Source organism: Rhea pennata, chromosome 13, assembly GCF_028389875.1.
Source record: "Rhea pennata isolate bPtePen1 chromosome 13, bPtePen1.pri, whole genome shotgun sequence".
NCBI lineage: Eukaryota > Metazoa > Chordata > Aves > Rheiformes > Rheidae > Rhea > Rhea pennata.
In genome coordinates this window covers 8,502,599-8,522,064 of record NC_084675.1, presented here as the reverse complement: position 1 = coordinate 8,522,064, position 19,466 = coordinate 8,502,599, and the positions used below count along the sequence as shown (strand labels likewise).

The following is a 19,466-nucleotide window of genomic DNA, read 5'->3' as shown; positions in this document are numbered from 1 at the left end:
CCCCTTGCTCAGGATTTAGGAACTGTATGCCCCTGCTGTTGTGCTGGCTTTAAGGAAACTGTGTTAAAAGAGCCTGGGATTTCTTGTGTTGTCATAAATCAAGCAGGAAGCTTGAAAGTTGCACAGCTTTACACGCGAAGACTTGTAAAGGCAGTTCAAGCAAATTCATTAAGTCATGATTTGCTTTAGCTCAGATTAATTAAAATAAAAAGGAAGAGGAAGCAGGGATGGTTGATGCATTGCTGATACGTGTTTAGAGTCCTACTAAATAGTTAGATAGTTTAGCCCTAAAACTATTCCTGTAAACAGTTAATAGAGCTTCATTTGTATGTAGTTTGTATAATTTTCCTATTTGTAAATGAATGTTCTTTTTTGTTAGTCCAAACAGTGTGTGTCAAATAATCATCTCCCTAAAACAAGAGTTAACGATGGGCTGAAGATGCGAGCATCTGTCCGGATGACGCGGTATTTAGAGTCCTGGGGAGCAGCCAGGCCCTTTGCCCACCTGAACCACAGAGAAAGTGTGAGCAGTGACTCCTCAACTTCACAGGGAAGGCGAAGAAAGGTGAGGTTTGGAGTAATGGTTGTCATCTTGCAGTTGCAAGCTATTCCTTGGGTCTGTGGTATGAAACTTGGTACCTGAGATGGTTTTTGTGGTTGAATTTCTGCCTTTATTTAAGTATGAATAAATAGTGTATGTGTTAAGAGTAGAAAACTAAGAAGGCATTGGTGCAATGGTTATGTCTGTCAAAACTTAAGCTACAGCATTCACACTCTGCTAATATCCAGCGTGCCGTGTTGCTAGTAAACTGTCAAAGTGAAACTTTGAAACTATCCCTTCCCTCCCCCCCCCCAACATTTTTCCATCCTGATGTCCTACCTACTACATGGGTTTTTGGCTAAAAAATAATTTATCAGAGCCTCTGGATACATTCACTCTAGGTGCACTTACTTAAAATGTTTAGAAAATAAACAGTCCCTCCAGATGCACCATCTATACCAGGATTTTGTTGGTAAATGGTTAAACTCATTTTTCCTTCAGTTTGCTCTATCTGAATGCTGGGAGGAGACATGTTTCCTTTCAGGTGTGCTCCTAAGGCCCAGCAAGGCTGTGCTTACCTCTGTGACCAGACAACAGTAGTAAATTTTAAAATGAAGTATCCCTCCATTCGCGTTTTTATAAATGGTTTCCAGTTTATTTGTCTCTGCTGATCTTAGTTATTTTACTACATGGAGGAAAACGAGGGATGTCAAATCTGTTCAATTATGTACTAACAATTTTTTTGTCAGAAAATGCCAACTTGTCAAAGCAGAAGAGGTTGCTGGGGGTGGGGGAACGGATTCTGATGACCATTTTGTATACAAGAGAAAGTGAACTGAACTTCCGGGTGTAAAAATGGTTTTGGCTGCTTCTTGTACTTTATTTTCAATTGTAGTCTTCATTTGAGTTAAGTATTTGACTTATTCTTAATTCCTTGTTTGGTTTAGGAAATACCTTTGTGTTCCACTGGACGCCAGAGGACTTCAGATAGGTTTGTCCAGTACTTTCATTTTTTTGGCCTGTCGTCTTGTGCTCCTTTTGCAGTTCAGTGTACTGTAAGCACATGACCTTTTGGTTGATTAATGACTCTGGTACTCTCACAGTGGAAAGGTTAGGCTAGGCTAAATCTTTAGGCTTTTAAAAGGCTTCTCAGTTCACATTTGTTACAGTTAGCAGTTTCTGAAAGGAGCTTCTCCTGCCCCCTTCGTCTTCCTAGCCCCTCACTCATTTAGGTTGTGTTTTGCTTGATGGTCTCTAGCAGGATGGAGGGAAAGTATGGTTATCTTTAACAGTTCTAACAATGTAATTGTAAAACTGTTTATCATCAACGTTTATTTTCTCTGCACCTTAATTTCTATTATCGTAGCAAGTTCTTGTTGTTTTCTGACAGTTTTACTGAAGATAAGGTACAGCTGTCTAGCTTGTGCCAGAATTGCAAGGTTACTTGACTGTTGGAAATCGCAACATATTTTCAGCACATTTTTCTATTATGCAGGCTTTCAATTCAGTCTAAACAGAACAAATTGTAAAATCTTGCATTTTAAGGTTATATTTATTCTTAAAATGACTCTTAGGCATGCCTAAAATCTCTTACAAGATACTATCTTTTAAGGCAGAATTTAGCAGGAAATGCTTCACAAAAACACTAGTTTTGTATTCTTGACCCATATTAGATAATCTTCCCATCTCTAACTTCATCATAAATATGTCATGTTATAAATTCTGGTATAGTAGAGTTTGATCTTTACAATTTCTTTAGTAAATAAAATAAATATCAAAGACAACTCATCATGAAGAAAGGCTTTCTTCAAAAGGGTTTTGTTCTGAATGGTTGACCTGTTTGCTGCCAATCTGCCAGAAATATTGCATGAAATGCATCTGCCTCCTAGTAAAGATGGATTTAGAGGAGCAGCTTATGTGCCTCCTCACCTGTGATCCCTTAAACAAGGGACATGAAACGAAAGGGACCTCCTTGGATGGTAACGCCTCACCGTCCGCAGCGCGTCAGGGTAAGAGCCGGGGCCGCGCGGGCTCCGCTGCAGCATCTGCTCTCTCCGCTCCCCGCCTGAAGCGATTCAGACAGTGAAGCCAAAGGAATTGCTAATCTTCCCCTAGATACACTCTGATGGAGCTTGGCAGCTGCTTTGGTTTAGGAAACAGCCTAAAAATATGGGACTCGTAGATATTTAGCTCTGTAAGTCTTTCTCAGGCTTCCTGCAGCAGAAGGCATTTCTGTTGTTCTGTCATCCTGGACATTTCCCCCCCGTCCCTGGAGTGATGCCTTAGAAAAATCAGCATTAGCCTGTCGGGTTTTCTGCTACTTAACCAGCCTGTACTCTTTATTATATTGTTTAACTCTTAGTAACCCCCATACCTCCCCTTCACAGGTTATCCAGAATCTCTTACTCTAATTTTGAGCCTAACTTTACTTGTAGCTGGTTGTGCTCATTTGTTGCCAAAATGGCTTAAATACCATTCCCTTTTTATTCCTGAGTTTGTCACCTTTCTAGAATTATGAGTACTTAAGCCTGTCTTTTCATCAGTTAGTGAAATAGCTATGAAACAGGATGGAAAAATTGAGGAATTAATAGTTTCATCTTTGTTTTTTCATGTTTTCATTATCAGCACTAGAAAGTGTACTTTATACTTCATAACTGCTTGTTTGATTTCTCTGTCAGAGTTTTGCTATACTTAATGTATGTTTGTAGTGGCATTCTTTTGACTTCAGTTGATAAGAGGAGCATTTTAAAATGTTTTTCTGATTTTGGAAATAGCCTGTCATGATTTTAATGTATTTTAGGATGCCTGCTTTGATCAAAAAACCTGTGTTTAAATGTGATGAACATTATGTTTAATAATTTCACTGTACTTAAAATTTGCTACATATATAAGAGATTCGTATAAACAGGAATCGTATCTGTGAGCCATTCCTTGTTTCTGAATATCCTTTATGACATGGACTTTGTATTGCTCTTAGGAACTCATCTCAGAAGGGCAGGATAGAGGAAGACATTTATGATGAAATGATGTCAACCATTGAGGGCCTCAGTTCAACCAAGTATGCACTGTTTTAATCTTCTTTCTGATTTTGCTTTTCTTCAAGAATAATCTACAGTCTCACTTCTAAGTCTAGATGCAAAATTTATTACTTAAAGATAAAATGTTACCAGGATTTAGTTTTGTCCTTTTTTTTTCGTTTTTTTACTTACTGTAGTTCGTTCTCTGTTTTATTTGAATATAATGAGATTATTACTGCATCGTCACAATGAGGAGTTGCTGGCTCGTATAGCTGTTTGGTGGGATATGTTAGTATGAAACAGCAAGACGATTGGTGTCACTTTGTTACAACGGCCCAAAATACGGAGCCGTGGACGGTGCAGGAGGGATAGGAAGCTCGCACGCGTGGCCCGTAGGTCCCTAGCCGGACTGGCAGGAGGCGGGGTGCAGACCCAGGCGCAAAGCCACAGCCCTCTCTGAGGGTAATGGGGAAATCGCTTTTGTGCGTGGCTCACTGAGTGTAAATGGCCAGTTAGTTGCAGGCAGTGCACTTGGCACTGTGCTTGTATTTAAAAGATTAATGTTGGCAGTGTATCTCCTTTCCTTTATTTTAAAATACAGTGTTTAAATCCTCATGAGGTATATAACACTGAATTTGGGATTAAAACTTTTCTTTCTTTCATCTAAACTGTAGCAAGGCTGGTAGCACCATGCTGCAGCTATTCCTGATGGGTGCCCGCTGTTACTCAGGGGCATGGCTTGGAGGCTGTAGCCATCTCTAACATTTGTTTTCATACTTTGTTATATGTAACTAAACTCAGAAGGCTTTGGGTTATGTTCTGTATGTGATCGGCAAATGCTACCATCTCTGGAAGCTGAGATCTGTCCGTCAGCTCCAGTAGAAACATAGCAGGGGACACGCTAGGAGCTGCTGGGCTGTGAGAGACGAGGCGCTTCCGGAGGTGCCGGCAGCGTGCAAAGCGGCGGCGGCAGCCCTGGGAGCGCGCCGGGGCAGCGCTTCGCGCTCGGTCCTCCGTTGGTCTGTTGTGTGCATCTTGTGAACTGCCTGTCTCTTTGAATGCAGCCCTTGGTGTGGCAAGTCTGATGACTTCTGTGGATTCTCCTTGATTTTTGCAGAACCCGGACTTGAAAAAGAGGTTGGTAAGAGCAAAGTAATCCTTTTCAGTAGACTTTGACCGGCACTTCAGGGCAGCATAAGAATACTCTCTATTTCCATTGTGGCCCTGGATTCCCGAGATGACTGCAGACCCCAAGAGGTCTCCGATAGCTGGTGGCAAACAGCTCGTGATTCATTTAAGTTAGTCCCCCTTGATAACGCCAGCTCTGTGGATTGGAGGAGACCGCCTCTAATCTGCGGTTAAATTCTTGCGGTAGGGGAGTTGGTAGGAGTTTGGCCAGCCTTACTATGAACAACTTCTTTCAGAAGAAATGAGACATTTTAAAATAATGTATCTCTATCTCCATAATGAAATGCCTTTGCTTTCTGTGGTTGTTTCATTGCAAGTGTAACACCATCATTTGTTAGGGAGAGGACGTTTCCTGTTTGAATAACACTGTTCTTTACGTCCAGTATGTCACAGCACAGTAAATTAATTACTGGTTCATATATCTCAAATTTACTTGTGTATATGTTCTTTTTATAAGGATTTTGATTAAGTCCTAATTTACGTATTACTCTGTGGCGAATTTCCCTCTGGGCTTGAAATAGAGCCTTTGGACTGGGCTGTTCTTGTTGGCAGTCAATGTTCACGTGATTTTTGTTTGATAGTTGTTTGCTTTTGTTCTCTGTTAGTTTGTGTATGTGGGTTTAATGGTACAATGTAAATTAGCATATGTATGTAATCACAAAAAATAGAATTAACTCCCCCCCAGAATTATCCTAAAATGATTTTAATCTGTTTTTCAGTATCGCACCATTCCTATTCTAAAACTGAAGAGTTACTTTGCGTGTGCCAGTTTTGTGTTCCTCTGCATATTTCTGATACAGATGTTTATAATGCCAAAGTAAGTGTCAGTGTTTTAGTATTTTATATTATAACTTAAGCTGTGAATAAGATTTAACTCTCATGCATGAAACCTTTTCTTAAGTCTTTTGGAGTTTTTGAGCACTTATGCTTAAGTAGTATATGTTTCTTAATTATAGTCTACCCTTAAATGAAATAGTGTATTCATGTTATTGGTTTAAGAGCCCAGATACCAGTATGAAAATAAAATAGAAATATTTCCTCAGTATCATGTGTGACTGCTTGGTGCACCCACAGGGAGGATCAGTTAAGTGAGAAATACTGTTTTATAAGAATAATTGGCGTAAGCACACTGAATGAGAATGAGGAACAGGAGAGTGGGATTAGGTGGTTAGAATGTCCTCAGTCATCGCGGTATCATCTCATTCTGCAGAGATGCACTGAAGGAACTTGCAGCAGCTTCTCATACCTCTGAGAAAGCAGCTGTTTGATCTTCCTGAAGTTTATGGCATATTTGTTTTTCCTATCTGCTGGAGTGCAATTTCCACATGGTTCACCCATGGGGTAATAGTGCAGGCAGTCACCACGGGGATGGAATATTCTTAGAGTTGTGTTTGTGCAACAGAACAAAAATAGTGTCTGTAATGTTGTGCTTGTACAATGCTATAAGAACAATTCTGTTTAATTTTGGAGAAATGCTCTCAGCAAGTATTAGGTTAATGAAGTGTGGTCTGAGATGCATTTTCATTTAACACTGTTTTGTTTAATGCTGCTCTGTTCTGTTTAGAACTGCAAAACTGGGGATTTCCTTTGGTGTTGTCGCAGTCGTAATTACACTTATTTTGTTTGTGTGTTTTGCTGAGAAATGGATGGTAAGTTTTGTTTTTTTTTTTTTTTTTTTAAAAAAAATTTCCTGTTCTCAAAAGTGAATGGGTGCAGTTTGGCAACTAAGTGTATATTTTCAGAATGATAAATAAAGCTATTAAGATTAAGGGGAGGTAGAGGAGCTTAGAGCCTCAGGTTACCAGAACATTTCATTGCCCAAAATAGAGATTTAGATGCTGAATTTCAGATAGACGTGTTTGAAAATACTTAAGTAAGATGTTACAAGTAACATAAGAATTACAGTAAGAATTACTTGCGTTCCAGAATAGAGGGTAGGAAGGGAGAAGAAGGTATTAGCATGTGCTTTTGTGGATATACATTTTTTTAGCCAAATTTCTCAGAATTTTTAAATGTTTGTCCTTAAAAACAATTTTAGTTGTAAATCCTGTGATTTTGTATAATGGAGCCAATATTATAATCAAAAGAAGTATGATTGCAGCATTAGTTTTTATAATCATTCATAAAGCCCTATGGAAATTACAAATATGTGAATTATTTATTGGCAGCAATTCCATAGCTGTTAGAATTCCAAATGCACCATTACATCAATTAGGACATTTTGCATTTGGATTTCTTTTCCTTTGCATTATTAAATGTATGCAATTGGTGTTTAAATATAAATAAATAGACAGTCTACAGTGAAGAAGAGTTTAACTGTGTAAAATAAAAAAAGTCTTCAGTCCAAGAAACAGCTGAGAGCAGGGGAGGGGAGGGGGAAAGGAGACGTCCTAAGGCTCATCAGATCTATGTTATGATAGAACATGGGTGAGAGTGAATTCTGAAATTCTGTTGAGAAGGTTCTACCATCACCTTATTGCACAGCAGAGATGGTCTCCCAGGAAAACTGCTACTGAAAGGTCTTTCTCTTGCAGAGCCAGGTTCAAGCCATGTAGAGACAAAAAATACCCCACTTGTATTCGTTGCACTCTGAATCTTCACGGCACAAAGTGTCTTGACTCTCTCTTGTACAGTGGACAAAATATTTTTATATGTACGAATATTTCTTCCTACATATTTCAATAGCAAGGATAACACAGACTTTCATAAATTTTTTCACAGAAGTGCTGCTCAGAACAATGGCCTTTCTTGCACCATCTTGGTGCTATCTCAGAAAAGGTGGAAACAATGCCTTTGCTTAGGCTCCCTTTAGCAATCATCACCATAGGTGCCTTGCTGATTATAGCTATTTTTAATTTGGTAAGTAATCGTATTATCTTCATTCTGTGCACTTGTAACATCCATAGTTGGAGCAACTTACTGTATTCTTTTTATCAAGCACTCTGCTTTTTGCTGCTTTTTTAATATCTGATTCCCACCTGACCTGATTTACACGAGGATAATGCACATCACACACAAGAATTCTAAGGAAAAATTCACAGTTTATAAAATAAAAATTCATATGATAGGTTTCAGTTCTATTTTACATCACCTACTCTTCATTTCAAGATGGCATTTTTAATTACTGTTGGTTATAACTATTAGCACTAAGATGGTCTTCCAGTTTTTTTCTATAGGATTGAATGATTGGTTCCAGTGGATATAAGTTTTATCAAATATACTGTGCTACTTGCTGCACTAGCTAATAATAGTAGGGGAGGAAGGAGAAAAGCTTGTATCCCTATTTGAAAATGAAACCGTTGTGGTATAATTATTGCTAGACTGCGTAGGGTTAACTCAACTCTTGATCCTGCAGGCTTGGCATTGTGACCCATTTCTCACTAAGACACAAACTCAGTCTAATATTGAACTTCAGTCTGCGTATTGTGTTGCATGTAGGTCCCTACATTTGAAAAAGAGAACTCTCTGGAGAGCTCTCCGCATGCTCAAGGCAACTCTTTTTGCTTTAATTTTTTAAAATAAGTTTATGTGAGATTTCATGCCATCAGTTAAACCTGTCTGATGGCTACCTGCTGCTAAAAGAGACGCTCATCTTATCCCACATGCTGGCTCTACTGATTCCAGGGGAAGTTTATTCCGAAAGCTATGCTGCAGACAACTATTGATTCTTTTGTAGGGCTGTTTTTCTGCTTTCTTGGCTCTTTGAACTGACTCACAGTGGTATCATGTGTACACTGCCAGAGCCAGTCCAAGAGGAAGAATGGGAGCAGCAGCTGTGAGCTGAGGAGAGATAGTAGAACCACACGTTTGTGCCAAATAGCTGTTAGATTAGCTTGGCCATAGTGTTAACTTCACCTCTGAATTAAAAAATAAGAAAGAACACAGTGATTTTTCACTTTTTCTTGTATGTTGCATGTGCGTGTATGTATAATAAAGCTATATGGGACTTAATTATGTTTTAACATCTGTATTGCAGTAGCACTGAAAGGGTGACCAGATCAGGACTCATTGTACGATATATGGAGAACAAACTTAAAGTAAATTACTACATGCTAACCAGCTTATATGTTTCTATTTTTTTTTTCTTGCTAACAAAATAGACTACTGAAGGAAACAAGCCTGCAAACTCTACGGGATCGAATGACCTGTATGCCACCACCTCTGTGAGTAGAGTAGTGTCTTCATTTCCAAGAATGATTTCATCTTGGATGGTGTGTGTAATACTGAGTGATGGCAGCATTTTGATGTCTTTACACCCTTTATATCTATCTTTTTATAAAGACAGAATTTTTAAATCATTGAACGCAAAAATTTACTCCTGCCACAAGGAAGTTTTGGCACTTTTGCTAATATTTGCTATCATTAGCCATGGTTTTACTCTGTATCTTCTAGGGATTTTCAAAAGTTTGGACTACTTGTGGATGCAGCTGAAGCCTTGACTTGATTTGGTTACTCAGCATCTTTTAAAATCCAGTGTTCTGAGGAGATTATTCTAATACAAAACAATTCAGCTTCAGTTCTAATACTGATCCTTTCTTACAATGTTAGTATGTAAGAGCTTAATTTTTGTCATACTCCTGTGTTTTTTCTCTGGGTATCATAAGGAAAAAACAGACCTATATATTAAAAAATAAAAAAGGGGGGAAAAAGAGAAAAAAGGAATTATCCTCTAAATAATGTTTAGCATCTATTTAAACGTAGATTTATCACTCACTGTTGACATACAAAAGGATTATTTCTGAGTTTAGTTTTTAACTCTTTAATTTCAAAGTGGTGTTCCGTTTTGAGACCATCCAAATGTTTGGGCTGCTCCTGTGTCCCCTGGTGCCCAGCTGTCAGTTATGGATATGTTTTTGAACAACGTGCAGTAGGTTATGCGAGGACCTTGTCATTCAAGGCCATATGACAAATGATAAGTTGCACGTACATAACGTGTGTTTTACTCACCTGGTGATTTTCTGTTCTTGCATGTCTGTAAATCAGCCTTTTGGAAATATAACTGAACACTGCGTCGAGGAAACTGTAAGTAGTAAATACATACACCTCCAAAGTTAAAACCCAGGTCTTGGAATACTGTGCATAGTATTGATGCCTGGCAGATTCTTTATCTGCTTTTAAGTATTTGACAGCATAGAAATTCTTCATGATATTGAAGTGTTCCAATTGCTGTTGCTGTGATAAATAAAGTACGGCTTTGCACCTCACTCTTTTGGAAATTTCAGACATAAAAGTTGATCTAGAACTTAGAGAAAGATCAGTAGAACAGGATGATGATATAGTCATGTTTGAGAGATGAGAACTGTTCTGTTGATACTCACAGGCGTCCTGGTGAAGTACCCTGATAGAGTGAAAGGGCTTAAATGGCACGTGGACTTGTTCCAGTGTTCTCCATGTAACTGTTCTATTTCAGGGATTTAATTGAAAAGGAGAGTGTTTCCTACCCTTTGAGTAGATGACAGAGTGGGTACAATTCATTATATTATATGCTCTGATTCCCAGTTACCCTATAAATTTCTCTAGTTTCATTGATTTTAGCAGAGATTTTAGCAGTATCTAAGAATCTTCCAGAGCTCTGTAGTATGCCTGTCCATACTGTTATGGGCCAAAAAGTATGATAGTTTGAAGCGTGAAGAGAACTATGCACTTGAGGGGCAGAAGCTGAGGAAATCGTGGACTCAAATGCGCTACCTTTGCCCCTTATCCGTGTTGCTGCGGCTGTAGAGAGCAGAGCAGTCCTGCCTGCACAGTGCACTCTAGCAACTGCGTTTTGATGCTGTCAGCTGAATGCTGACCTTAACCACCAGGCCTGAAATGTGATTTGTCTAGGAAACTTTATTAATTTCATTAGATAATGACCCTGCTTGATAATGCTTAATAGCATCAAAGTTCTTAACAGTGTAAGGAAGGTGTGCCTCAGGTGGGAGAGCAAACTCTGTCCTTTTGCCCCTTCCATGCTATTGGTGGGGTGGATGGGAATGTCCTGTCTGCCTAAGGTTGTACAGGCAGCACTGTCGAATACGGGACTGGAATTCTGGAGTTCCTGGCTCACAGCCTAGTCACTGGGCTATGAAGCTGCTTTAAGTTAGTCTTTAACTTTAAATAAATAGCTGTTTAAATTATCAATCTTCAGAAGATAAGTCCCCTTCTCAGCATTCTCTCATTTTTACCTGGCATTGCTTGTGTTTGCACCTGCTTTTTTTTTTTGTTTAAATCCTCCCTTTTTCTTCTCTTTAACAATTAAAAAAACCCAGTAAACTAAAAGAAGCCATTAAATCCTTCTTAGTACAATTAATAAAGGTTTAATTGCATAAGTAAATGATTTTAATTTCTTATGTTTGATGATGCCATGAAGCAAAAGCATTTGCTACTGTTTGAAAGTGTCTTGTATGTAAAGCCTGAATTATGCAACTGCTCTTTAAAATGTTCTTTTACAGTATTATACTTACTGCTGCATATTAGCATTCATTGCTTGCTCCGTATTCCTCCAAATAAGCTTCGAACTCAAAGTTCTTCTCCTGTCCATTGCTGTGACTGTTTACCTCATCATTTTTAATACCCTTCAGCATAGACACATGAGCATCTCTGTGAATGATACCAGGTACAGTGCAAAGTTTCTTATAATAGACAATAATGTTCCACTAAAGGAAGTGTAGGATTTTTGTACATTTTGGGATTTTTGAAATGGGAAAAATCACAGAAGTCAGAAAGCATTACAAAGCTTTTTATAAAAATAATGACACAGAAATCTTACTAGACCATATCATGTTAAGAAAATATTTTTAGAAAAAAAAAGTTAATTAAAAAAAAAAAAAAAGTTGCCATGAAATGAGATAATGGCTTCTGAGATACCTGGAAGCTTAGCTTACATTGAAGACTGTAAAAAGGAGAGGGGAAAAAATGTCAATCTTTTAATAGCATTGATCTTCCCTTAAACTATGGAGTAAAGGTCTGCTTGTTATAGGTCTGCTGAAGCTGTGCTTGCCAGACATTGCTAGTCAATATTCTGTTTAACTCATTTACTTACTTCACTAACTACACGTACTTTGAAAAGTAACAGTAAGTTCTCTGATCTAATTGAAGTTCAATAACTGTAAAAAACTTTTTTATAAATCCTATGTGGAAGAACTATACTGTTCACTTGCAAGTCTGTTTTTCAAATTTTCAGCATATTCTTATGGATGAAGATTTCGATAAACTTATTTTGCAGAGGCTAACTGTGAGCTAAGTATGAATTTAAAAAAAATCAGATTAGCTCTTAATTTGGCCTCTTAATCCCAGGCTATTCACGTCATGAGCAATTTAGTTTCTATTTAGTGAAAATGAAGAGATGTAGTAAGAGAGGCTGATATGAAATATGAATAGCCTCTCAGTTTTCTTTTTTAATATGAAGGTGTATGATTTTATATGCAGGTGTGATTTAATGACTGGTTTTATCAATTAAGATTTTTCTTAATCTTCTACCCTTTTACAATTAAAATTTTTTCTAGTTCAAAGTTTTGTTGGCTCTGTTCCCGTGGAGGTAGTGTGGGGCAGAAAGTTGCACCTTAGTGCAACGGCAACTAAGGTGGCTCCACGTTTGCTCGAACACCTCACTACAATAGCTACTTAACAAGGTTTCAGGGTGCGTTTTGTCCGTATGTTAAATGCAGTTCATGTATTGAGCTGAGTGATAATCCCTTCTCATGGCCAGGACAGGACCCTTCAGCAGGCAGCCCTGGCACAAATAGACAGTGCCAGCGGTGGTATTCCCGAACGAAGGCACCCCCTCCCTGCTCTGCCCCTTCGTGATGTGGGGTTTTTTTGAAGGATTCAAGTAATTTGGTATTGCTTTTTTGTTTCCAGGTTTTTTATGAAAGAGCCGAGAATAATGACTAATTTATATCTGGTTCTGTTTTACATAACCCTAATTCTACTTGCAAAACAGGTACGTATTTAAAAAGCAATAGGTTAGCTCATTTTTACTTGCTTGCAAGTGGATTTAAACAAAATGTAGAAGTATTGCTAATTTCAATTGTGTATTTTTATCTTATTTTTGTACTTAGTTGTAGACAATGCAGAAATGTTTACTGTGAAATGGCAAGAACTTTCTCATATTTTTCAGTAGTGTTTGCATTCCAAAAGTCAGAATGCGGTAACTTTCTAATGGAACTCCAGAAACAGGGAGCAGAACTTGTATGCAGGATCCACCTGTATTTATACGCTATTTTTCATCCTCTATCCAGGCAATAACTCAAGATCACCATATCCAAATACCAAATAATCACCGTATTATTAAAATGTCGTAGTTGTAAAAACACCTGAAATGACCTGAATGGCATTCATTCCTGCTGACCGCTTTGCGTTGTTCTGACCTTCATTCTTGAAGCACTTTTTTTGTAACTATTCAGTTTCAAAATGTCTTGAAAAATCTTTATTCCTATTATTCCAATTTTGAATAATTTGAGTAATATATTTTTCAGTGAGATGATGTATGGATTTAATTTATCATATTTGGATTTTTTGCAGATTGACTATTACTGCCGACTAGATTGTCTGTGGAAGAATAAGTTTAAAAAAGAACACGAACAGTTTGAAACGATGGAGAATGTTAACAGGCTTCTGTTGGAAAATGTACTTCCAGCACATGTCGCTGCCTATTTCATTGGTGAAAAACGAAATGAGGTACGTTTCACCTCTACTACATGAAGGACAGTAAATTGGACTTCTGTAACACAGGACATCATGCTACCAGGCACAGAGAAGACTGTAATATTCTGTACACGTGCTGCATCTTGTTTGTATAGTAAGACTTTGCAAATCCAAGAGTCTGGTACTCACATGGCCTCCAAAGAAATGTCAGCTTTTATCGTCAGTCTCTGAAACCCGTTCTAAGAATTAGGTGTTCAGCTTTGGGACAGAGTTTGAATTTGCAACTATTTAGGAAGGATTTACTGCTTTCGAAAGACCATATTATACCAGAGCGGATAGGCTTTCTTTTAAAAAGAAGTTAGTTAAAGGACCAGATAATATCTTCTTGGTTACAACCCCCATGGGAAAAGTTAATCAATAGTGATTCTTTTTAAGACATCCATCTTACTCTGCCAGCACTGTAGCAGAATGAGTATTGCTAATTTCTGTCCAGAATAGATGAGAATTTTGATATACATAGATAACTTGGCCTTTCTGTAGGCAAATCGCCTTTGTTAATACTTCTGATTAATATATATATATATATATATATATATATATATATATATATATAAAACTTTATTACTTTACAGTGAGGTATAGGATAACTTCATAAAAAAAAGTATAATTTAATTAGTTATAGCAAATGATAGTTTTCAGTGGCTATGGTGGAGGGTAACTGCTGACGATCTGTCAATACATCATTTTCCTGTAGGACTGGTATCATCAATCTTACGATTGTGTCTGTGTCATGTTTGCATCAGTACCAGATTTTAAGGTATTTTATACTGAATGTGATGTCAATAAAGAAGGCCTGGAATGCTTGCGGCTCTTAAATGAAATCATTGCTGATTTTGATGAGGTAATTGGTTTTTTGGCAAAAATGGACTGGATTATGTATTTACTACAAAATAAAAGGTTTTGCTAGATCTGTGAGCATTGAGGGGGTGGGGAGAAAAGGTGTCAGGCTGAACTAATACTCTGAGCTCAGCCCTGGAAGTAAAATATATTCCCAACTGATGAGTTGTTTATAATTTCATTATCTAATGCATTAGTAGTATAGTTTGAAAAAGTCTTGAATTTCAGAATGTGTTTCATTTCTCCTTTAAGCTGATAGAGCAAATACTCATTACTTATCTAACCTTGATGTGATTAATGATAGTATTCCTAGAGATGCTTAGTGCTCATTGTAGACAAGATTTCTAGTTAAAAACTGAAATGTGGTACTAACTTGTCAACTTCTTTCTTTCCCTTTAAACAGCTGCTATTAAAACCTAAATTTAGTGGTGTTGAAAAAATCAAAACCATTGGAAGCACTTATATGGCAGCAGCTGGTCTCAGTGTTACACCAGGCCAAGAGAGTAACCAGGTATGTCTTCTCTGAAGTCTACCACCAGTATTCTACCTGTGTGTATGGGCATTTCACAGTAACTGAATGTAATGTCATAGAAAAGAGACTGTGAGTTACCAAGAGCGACTTTCTGAAATGTGGAAAAAGATGGTAAAGAGTGTAGTGTCTCCTACTGAATGCATTATCTTTTTTTTTTTTCTCAGCAGACATTAAACCTGTAACCTCAGCATACTTTTTACATCCTTAATCTTTGATTCCAGTAGCCTAACATTTCTAGATGCAAAACAGAATAGCTCTAATACTAAGGCAGGCAAAGAATGTCTGCCAAAGAAAAGGCTGTCTCAGAATTTGACAGTAAGCTGTTTGTGATACCTGACAACTGGCACAAAAAGAGAATTCTAAAGCGCCACATGTTAGCTCTAAACTTGAAATATTTTATAACCCAGAAGAATTAAAATCAGTTTCTCTGCTCAGGCTTACTTTCACTGTAGCAGGATTGTTGTCAGCATTAGGATACGTGCAGGTTTTGTATATACAAAGCATATAAATCGAGTCCAAAAGGAGAGGCACAGATTTATGATTATAAAGGTTAAATACCATGCTTGCCTTCTAGTCATTTCCACTGAATTTAGTATTTTTGTAAATCCATGGTAGTGTTCATTGAACAGTGCAATTCTGTTGTGTGACCTCATCCTTAAACATACACTTAGACTATATAATGACTATACATAGTCATTAGTAGTATTAGTCTGGAAAACACTATGCAATAGTAGCTTGACACAACCTTCTGTGGTGGTGTTCAATCGTTAATATGTGTTACGATATGCTTAGGATAAGGAGAGACAGCATGCTCACATTGGGATTATGGTGGAATATGGAATTGCCTTGATGAGTAAACTGGATGGCATCAACCGACATTCCTTTAACAATTTCCGCTTACGTATTGGTAAGTTCGGTTTGTGAAGAATGTGAACTCTACAGTTCTCTAAAAATTCAAAATGAGTTGGATGGTTTAAGTAGATTAACTAAATTGCTGAGCACTATGGAGCCCTTCCTAACACTGAACACTGTATTTGGATCATTATGAATTGCTGAATAGCTCAAGGTAGTATTGTGTAGTCAAGCTTTTTAAGAATGCCAGGCTTTTTGAGGAATGGGCTTCAGTATTAGTGATTAGAAATCACTGGAAAAAGGAAAAGCAACACTCCAGCTGGATGAATTTGGAGAAAACTACAGTTATGGATGAAGAGGGAGGAACCTTGCTATTAACTGTTGGCTGAAGACAGTATTGTAACTATACAAACGTATATTTCTATATATTAAAAGTAGAAAAGGAAGAATTTTGCATTGTCATAGATTCTGCCCTAGGTCTTGGACTTCCTATTCTACAATGAATGAGTTGTGTCATCTCCTGTGCCTCAGTACTATTATTTATAGAATGATGGTAGTACTGACTGCTAGAAGAGTGTTGCAGGTTTTTTTTTTTTTTTCCTGAAGCTCATGATTTATGGCTAATAATGAAGCTAGATATCATATAACTTTGTACTTTAGTAATGATACCTGCTTTTATTTATACAGGAATAAATCATGGCCCAGTGATTGCTGGTGTGATTGGTGCTCGGAAACCTCAATATGATATTTGGGGCAACACTGTAAATGTTGCTAGCAGAATGGAGAGTACAGGGGAGCTTGGGAAAATCCAGGTAAACGTAAGAGCCTTGGAATGTCTACGATTTTTTTTCTAATTGGCTACAGATTTTTTTTTTAATTGAATAATAGAATCTCACAAGAGTTTCAAATTCTTTTCACCCAAAGGTCACAGAAGAAACAAGTAAAATACTACAGGAATTGGGATATTCATGTGAATGCAGGGGACTCATTGATGTCAAAGGCAAAGGAGAACTCAGGACTTACTTTGTGTGCACTGAGACAGCCAAATTCCAAGGCATCGGACTGAACTGAGGCTACGACAAAGTTATTCAAAGTAGACTTAGAACTGCCTCCCTTCTGTGAAGACTTAGAATTTTCCTCCTTATGTGAAGGAGATTATTCTAAACGCATAGATACGCTATTCATACTTCATCTACAGCTCAAAATAGGAGAAAGATTTTTTCTGAAAGAAGTTCTGAAAATTTCCTAGAAGGCACACAACCACTTTCTGAAAAGGACTGCCTTTTCCTGAAAGAATTTGAGGATTTACCTGGAATTGTCTTGAAGCATTTTCAGTTAGGTTCCTTTCCTTACCTGCACTGTGGGAGTCCAGCAGCTCCAGTAACAATCTATGTGGATGTGCTGCAGAATTAATAACCATGTTAAAACATTCCACTACTTCATTCTTTGTCACATCTGCTAACAGTATTGTATTTGTCGCAGACATGAGAGAGGATACTCTGGGCGCTGCACTTCTTGTTTCTTAATGCTGAACAGATTTCATGGCAGAAGATTGCTCAATAATGGAAAGAGAAATGCAAGTGAATTCAAATATACTGTATGATAATTGTGCTAAGTTTCGCTGGCAAAAATAATTGCACAGTATTGGATCACTTTTTCATTAGTTTAGCCTCCTTCATAGCAGTACCTGGTATTCCACAAATGTATTCCTGACTAGCAGTTGTTCAGAAATAACTTTCATCTAGTTCAAAGTATTTACACAGTAATACATATTCTCCTTTGTACTTCTGTATTTAGCAGCCGCATGCAGATTTTGTACAGTTGCATAGGAAAGTGGTCTTTAAAGTTCTGGCTTTAATTGTCAAAACATGTATCTAATCTTGAGGTGCACTGGGCACTTGCAGTTTACTCTGGCTGCTTGGCTAGACAGGCTCTGATAACAGCTTGTATCACTGACGTCCCAATGGGAATTCTGCAAACTGACTGCGTTCTTAAAGGCATTTATGGAAGAAGAAAATCTGTTCTGAATTGTTCTGAAACTGCAGAACTAGTAAGATAGTATTAGAAATAGTTGCAGATACTGTATATACAGAAATGCCTAAGAGGTGGCTTTTTTTCCTGTTTTTGTTTCTTCAATTTGACTAGCCACTGGCTGTATACCTTTTAAAGGCAATACAGTTTATGAAAAAACAGTTTTGAAGATTACAAAAGGATGTGTGGACAAACATGCATAATGGGAATGTTTTAGCAGTGCCTCAATACTGAAAGGATGCTTCAAAGCATTAGTAAGAGATCACAGAAATTGACTTACTGTAAAGATAATGTGTAAAGGGTAGGGAGTGTTTTTTTTTTTTTGTTTGTTTTTTTTTTTAGTGTAACTGGGCTTTTGCTGATTTCTAAATAAGCAATTTTCTACTTACTGCACTTGATCTACTTTCTGCTGGTGAAGGTGATAGTGTCCTGTAAGGGTAACATCTTGTGCCCAAATATACCTATTAAGGAATGATTTTTTTTCCCCCTTACATACAACGTGGAATATGACTAAACAGCACCGTGAGCTGTAATACGAGTTCTGCGTCTGTTTTGCTAAGCCTTACTTTTCTACAAAGCAGCATTTACTAATATTTTGGGGTTTAGTACTAAACCATGCTGGAAAAGTGTTTAACAGTTGTATGCATCACTGCAGCTTTCTAATTACTGTGTAATTTCTTTAGAAGACAAAAGTGACTATGTTTCAACACAGGAACAAATCTAAATATTGTCTAACTGTGACAAAGGATTATAGCCTTTGCCAATTTGGTAGGTCAAAACTGTGTTTGCAACAGCCTTCAACAGCAGGTATCATGGTAGAAAACCTTAGTTTGAAGTTGTCTGGTTCATGCACAGGTTCTGTTGAAGAAGGAAGTTTCGTATTTGGTGTCTTGTCAGTATCAGGTCAGTGTTGTAGTTAAGTAAACTTTCCAACAGCTTCTGCTACTCTTGTATATTAGATGTTTGTAGTAACAGGTGCTCATCAGGCATTTGTTCTGAGATATTTATTTATTGTTTTGTAAGGACCATGCATGGTCCGTTCAGCAGTCTTTGACATTGTTTGTTAGGTAAAGTGACTATGGGCCTCATTAATATATTCTGAAAAGTGCATTATGCATATGGATAGAGCTGGCTCTGAAGTGTTTCTGTTCACAGTACTAGTAGAATGTAGATGTAAGTTATCTGTGAAAGAAAATTAAGTGTACATAACAGCATTTTGAAATGCTTTTGTTTACATTATATTGCCTGTCAGGCTAGTAACTTGCTTGGGCATAATTTAACCTCATTTATAGAAGTGGTATAAAGAGCTGTAAGCTTTTGAACTGGATGATGTAGTTTTTCATTGCAATTTTAAAAGGACATTATCCACTTATGCTGCTCACTAAGTTTTATTGTATTGTGTAAGGCATACTCAGAGAAAGGCTAGAAAATCTTTGTAAAGTCAGGAAGACCAAGGGAAAATGGGTAATAGCCGAGGATGACTTTTTAATTTCCTGTCAGAACTGGAATTGCATAATAGGAGAGCTATATTCAACCATAGCAGTTTAGTGTAAGAGGTAACTATTTAAATAATTTTTAGCAGTCCTTTCTCAAGAGAACTGTGAAAATTAAGATTGAAGAAATAATCTTGTTTAGAAAATCCTCTTCATAGCATCACTGTTTTCCTGAACTAAAAAGTGGCACTGTATTTAATTTGAAGAGCTAGTAACATCTTGAATTAGCAATCTATTTTAAAGAACAAACTTGTTTTACCATTAAATAAAAAACTTTATGCAATTTG

At 37.4% G+C, this 19,466-nt stretch overlaps 1 protein-coding gene across 1 annotated transcript in view; it reads left to right on the top strand.

Annotated features, from left to right (window-relative positions):
* ADCY7 (adenylate cyclase 7) overlaps window positions 1–19,462 on the top strand; it is a 45,982-nt gene extending 26,520 nt beyond the window's left edge. The window contains exons 11-27 of the mRNA XM_062586542.1: window positions 380–565; window positions 1,489–1,532; window positions 3,519–3,599; window positions 4,623–4,695; window positions 5,466–5,563; window positions 6,311–6,395; window positions 7,468–7,605; window positions 8,847–8,909; window positions 9,730–9,768; window positions 11,181–11,344; window positions 12,589–12,670; window positions 13,252–13,407; window positions 14,129–14,275; window positions 14,675–14,782; window positions 15,596–15,710; window positions 16,343–16,467; window positions 16,580–19,462. Coding sequence (XP_062442526.1) covers window positions 380–565; window positions 1,489–1,532; window positions 3,519–3,599; window positions 4,623–4,695; window positions 5,466–5,563; window positions 6,311–6,395; window positions 7,468–7,605; window positions 8,847–8,909; window positions 9,730–9,768; window positions 11,181–11,344; window positions 12,589–12,670; window positions 13,252–13,407; window positions 14,129–14,275; window positions 14,675–14,782; window positions 15,596–15,710; window positions 16,343–16,467; window positions 16,580–16,726 — 1,851 coding nt within the window. The 3' untranslated portion in view covers window positions 16,727–19,462. The remainder of the gene's footprint in view (window positions 1–379; window positions 566–1,488; window positions 1,533–3,518; window positions 3,600–4,622; window positions 4,696–5,465; window positions 5,564–6,310; window positions 6,396–7,467; window positions 7,606–8,846; window positions 8,910–9,729; window positions 9,769–11,180; window positions 11,345–12,588; window positions 12,671–13,251; window positions 13,408–14,128; window positions 14,276–14,674; window positions 14,783–15,595; window positions 15,711–16,342; window positions 16,468–16,579) is intronic.
* The last annotated feature ends 4 nt before the right edge of the window (window positions 19,463–19,466 follow it).